The sequence below is a fragment of the Phaethon lepturus genome, unplaced genomic scaffold (genome assembly GCF_000687285.1).
Source record: "Phaethon lepturus isolate BGI_N335 unplaced genomic scaffold, ASM68728v1 scaffold25201, whole genome shotgun sequence".
NCBI classification, from domain to species: domain Eukaryota; kingdom Metazoa; phylum Chordata; class Aves; order Phaethontiformes; family Phaethontidae; genus Phaethon; species Phaethon lepturus.
The window spans coordinates 1-4,607 of record NW_010518825.1 but is presented as its reverse complement, the minus strand read 5'-3'; the positions used below and the strand labels follow the sequence as shown (position 1 = coordinate 4,607).

Genomic DNA, 4,607 nt, shown 5'->3' with positions numbered 1-4,607 from the left:
GTCCTGCCTGTAGCAGGTGCCCGTTGTTGTTGCTCGGCATCAGCGTTGAGGTAAGAGGGTTTTGTCCCTGGGGGCCGAACACAGCCAGGGCTGGAAGCAGAGGCAAACTTTGATGTGTCATTATTATCACAGCACTACAGTCTTTCACTTTTGGGTTTTGGTGTTTGAGGCGGCCACGATAGAGCAAACCAGTGAAATCTGTCCAAGTTCTGTTGTTTCCTTGGCTCCATGCAGTCCCGCGGCTGTTTGTATACAGATATTACCCTAGCCTGACTCGCTGACCGTATGCCGAAGTCCTTGATGTTTTCTCTGGGCAGCTCTTTGCTCTCGCACGTTTAAGGGCATTAAAACATGTCGCCGCGCCTTGTGTTGTCCTGGAGAGCGGGAGGAATTCACAATTACTCCGTGAACTGTAAGCTGCAGTTTGGAAAGCCTCGGCCGGGTCCCTTCGTGTCTTTGTGCCTGAGGTCAAGTTCAGTCACTGCTGCCTCCTTGCTCCCCAGCTTGCAACGGGGTGTTTGATGTGGGACAGAGGACCCTGAGCCGGTCCTGAGTGGGGAACCTGTGGCTGCAGGGTCAGGGAAATGATTGCAAGTGGGGTGATCGTTTGTTTTTTTTTTTTTTTTCAGAAGAAACTTTTCCCTTGGTGTTAAAACTAAGAAATTCTGGGAGTACTCCTCAGGGAAGTCTTAATTTGAGTCCAAAATAAACTCTTAAGCTCTTATTTAACTAGTCCTCCTTCGCAGGGTCACTTCCCTGAAGGCTGGCGTAAGAGGAGGGCTTTTTTCTGCCTGCTCTGTGCTATATTTAATAGCTGACGGAGTGGAGGGTAGGGATTTAATTACAGTGATGTTGTGATGTGGCTGCTGCCGTTAGACGCTGCGGGGCACTGTTGCCTGTGTGCTGCACAGCATAAACCTGCATGGTTTGTGTAGGATATTAAAGCCGGGCTGTGGGGGTCCAGAGTTCGGCTCCTTGTGTGTCACTTCGAGGAGGGCACCGCGCCGGTGGAGCGGAGCCACGTTTGGAAAGCGCCTTGATGTCCCTGTCCTGGGAAAACTGCTTTTTGCCCTGATGAAAACTCCACGGTGGCGATGAGCGCGAGCTTTGTACTTTACTGTGGAGTGGTGTCTTCTGGGCTCTTTTTTTGTTGTGGAGGAGGAGGAAGGTGTCAAGGAGACGTGGGTCTGAGGTTGGACCTGGCCGCAGTGGCCTGTCACGCTCTTCAGGGAGGAGCGGGAGCTTCCAGCTCCAGGCTGGCATTTGTCTTGTGACCCAAAGGTCGGTTCTAATCTGAACACTTGGGAAAGCACAGAGACAACTCGTCTCTCTGCCTTGGGAGAAACATCCGTGTCCTGCTGCATGTCCCCAGCTGTGTGACCTTAGGTGTGCTGTCCCGAAAAGCACATTTTGGGGATAAACCTCAACTGTTTCACGAGCTGACCCCCTCCTCTGTGTTTCAGCGTTGACAACAGCGAGTACATGAGGAATGGAGACTTCTTACCCACTCGCCTGCAAGCCCAGCAAGATGCTGTCAACATCGTGTGCCACTCGAAAACCCGCAGTAACCCCGAGAACAACGTGGGGCTCATCACCTTAGCCAAGTATGCCCTGGGGGGAACTGGCCTCAGGGGGCCACAGCTCCTGGCAAGCAGGCGGTGACGCTGAGGAGCGGCTGGGGGGACGTGTGAGAGAGCACAGGGACAAAGAACAGGGGAGTGTTGCAAAATGGAGCAGCAGTAGCACAGTCTAAAACCAAACCAGTTCTTCCAGGAGGACTGGTACAAGAAGACCTGGTTCCTGGCCAGTCTCTATCTCGTTAGGCTCACTCCAGCAATGTCATCATATGTTAAGGAGGCTTTTTTCTCTCAGGACCTCTCTGCCAGACCCATCCTTTTGTGGCCTTGTGTCCCAAAGGGTGGCAAATAAGGGCTGAGCTGTCACTGCAGCTCATGGGCAGCCCTGAGAGCGTGGTTCCTCCATTTTCCTGAAGTCTGTAGGACTTCAGCGCCTCTGTGAGCTCCCTCTTAGCCAGAATTGATTAAAATTGGCCAGTGGTCTCAAGGTTGCTGGGACAGGGGACAGAGACACACGCCAGCCTTCACGCAGACAGATTACTTTGGGTTTTTTTGGGAGACCAGGCCAAAAGTCTTGCTCCCTCTGTGCACTGACCCACCAGAGCAGAGTGCTGACAGATGCTTGGAGCAGACACCAGCTGCGGGCTTAGCGCAGGGAGGGCTTTTCTTACCCCCATGGCAAATAAAGGGTTTCGCGAAGAAATTCTCAAAGAAGAGGTTGCTGACGTAAGTGTGTTTGTGTTGCAGTAACTGTGAAGTGTTGACCACACTCACTCCAGACACGGGCCGGATCCTTTCAAAGCTACACACGGTGCAACCCAAAGGGAAAATTACCTTTTGCACAGGGATCAGAGTTGCTCACGTAAGTGGTCCTGTTGGTTCCTCACGAGTGAGTCTGTGCCTTTCTCTGTAATTCCTTTTGCCTTAGTGTGTCCTGTTGAATTACCTGTCCTGCTGATGGCTCAGATACGGGAAATCTTGCCCTCTTTCCACCTCTGGCTGAGCAGCGCCGAGCAAATAATTTTAGTTTTGCCTCTGTCTCCCATTCTGCAAAACGCAGAATTTATAAAATCCAGTATAAAAGCTCAGAGGTTTCATAGCCTGGTCCTGGCTTGCTTCGGAGGAATCTGGCAGCTGCTTCTCAGAATTCCAGCCGAGCCGTACAGCCCTGCTCACCCTGAGGAGAGCAGCTGCCACCCGAGGAGTGTCCCCCAGGATGTGGCCACCCTTTTGTCCTGTTTTCTTGCTCTGTGCCAGACAGTCTCTGTGCCAGCAGACTGCTCCCAGCTGAGTCATAACTGCTAGCGAAGGGGAGGCCCTTGAGACATGCCTGCTTGTAGAGAGTTTGGTGAAGCTTGTTACTGAAAAACCTCTCTTAGCATTTAGCCTAAATTTTTCTGTGTACCAGGAAAAGTATCAGGGGCGACTGCTGGCCACCCCTTTTTCCTGAGAATCGCTCCTCTAGTACAATATGACTTCTGTCTTGCAGCTGGCTTTAAAACATCGCCAAGGCAAGAATCACAAGATGCGAATCATCGCCTTCGTTGGGAGCCCTGTAGAAGATAATGAGAAAGATGTGAGTAATGGCCAGTCAAAAGAAAATATGTTGGGTCAGCTCTGCACTCTGCCTTGAGCCGTAAATCTGGTTTATCGCTTATTCCCTGCCCTGTATTGAAAGTAAGGTTTTATACCCCAGCGAGGAGGCTGCTTGACGGAGCCCCTTAGGCAGAGCAGTCCTCAGCTGGGAGGAGAGGGAGGGAGAGAGAAGGCCAGATCCCTGGGCACAGCCAGGCCTGAGCCAAGGACAGACATCCAAATCTCCCGCTGTTTTGTGTAGGATTGCTTCCCCTCCCTAGTTCAGGTGGCTCCAGAGGGAGCTTGCGCCACGTCCCATGCCTCCTGGCTTGTGGCTGTCACCTAGACCACTTTGGGCTTTTTGCCTGAGGAGCTTGGGGAGGAAGTCTCTGTCCCTGAGCAGAAACGATGCGCCCAGCCTTTGGAAGATGCCGTTCCGTTGGCACTTAATGCAAGCGAAGTTAATCCCGATGTTCTGGGTGTCTTGGAAAGAAAGGTCAGAAACGTGAGGAGATGCTGCCTGTCCCAGGCTCTTGCTGTCCCCCTCGATGGGGACGGTTACTTGCTTTGGCAGGAACAGCTACCTCGCTTGTGCCACCTCGCAGCCCCCCAGGCACTGTGCGGTAGCTCCTGTCCCACCTAGAGAGGTGAAATGCCTCAAACGCTTTCCTACTGGGAGGGCTTGAAACTGATTTTGGGCTTCGTGCCTCAGGGGTTGAATCCTAAGCGCTGTTGTCTGGTCTCTGATGAGCTGAGCGTGGGTAAGAGCCGAAATCCAAGCTAATGCCACAGTGTCTTCTTGTTGCAGCTGGTGAAACTGGCAAAGCGTCTTAAGAAAGAGAAAGTCAACGTTGATATCATCAATTTTGGAGAAGAGGTGAGGCTTCTGCTGTGTGTCTGGCATAAGATCCAAGGCGGGATTTTGTATCCGTTCCAGCCCGGAGCCCTTCCCCAGGCCCGTGAGGATGAGGACAGTTCTCTGAGCCTCAGTCTCTTCAGCAGCTTGCCCCTGTAAAAACGCTGATGTGGAGAGTAACATTTCCCTCTGGGAGGACACCTCTCCTGTTTCACTGCAGGCTCGTTAAATGCTTCCCGTTCTGATGGAAATAGTGGAGCTCTTGGCTCCCTCGTAGCGAGGAGAGACGCGGGGTACGCGGAGCAGCTGGCCATCCCTCTCGGAGCCGAGGAGGGAGCCAGGCGAAGCTCCAGTCCCAGCCTTTCTCTTTGGCCCTAGGAAGCCAACACGGACAAGCTGACTGCCTTCATTAACACCTTAAACGGGAAGGATGGCACCGGCTCCCACCTGGTGACGGTGCCGCCGGGGCCGAGCCTGGCCGATGCCCTCATCAGCTCCCCGATCCTGGCCGGGGAGGGAGGTGCCATGCTGGGCCTCGGCGCCAGCGACTTCGAGTTCGGCGTGGACCCGAGCGCAGACCCGGAGCTGGCTCTGGTGAG

The 4,607-nt window shown here is 53.4% G+C and overlaps 1 protein-coding gene across 1 annotated transcript; it reads left to right on the top strand.

The window, feature by feature from the left end:
• Window positions 1-1,458: 1,458 nt before the first annotated feature.
• On the top strand, window positions 1,459-4,602 carry PSMD4 (proteasome (prosome, macropain) 26S subunit, non-ATPase, 4; the record flags this gene model as incomplete). Its single annotated transcript, XM_010296854.1, has 5 exons — window positions 1,459-1,604; window positions 2,325-2,439; window positions 3,067-3,153; window positions 3,961-4,029; window positions 4,387-4,602. Coding segments are annotated over exons 1-5 (609 nt in total), but the record flags the coding sequence as incomplete, so codon positions are not given.
• Between the last annotated feature and the right edge of the window lie 5 nt (window positions 4,603-4,607).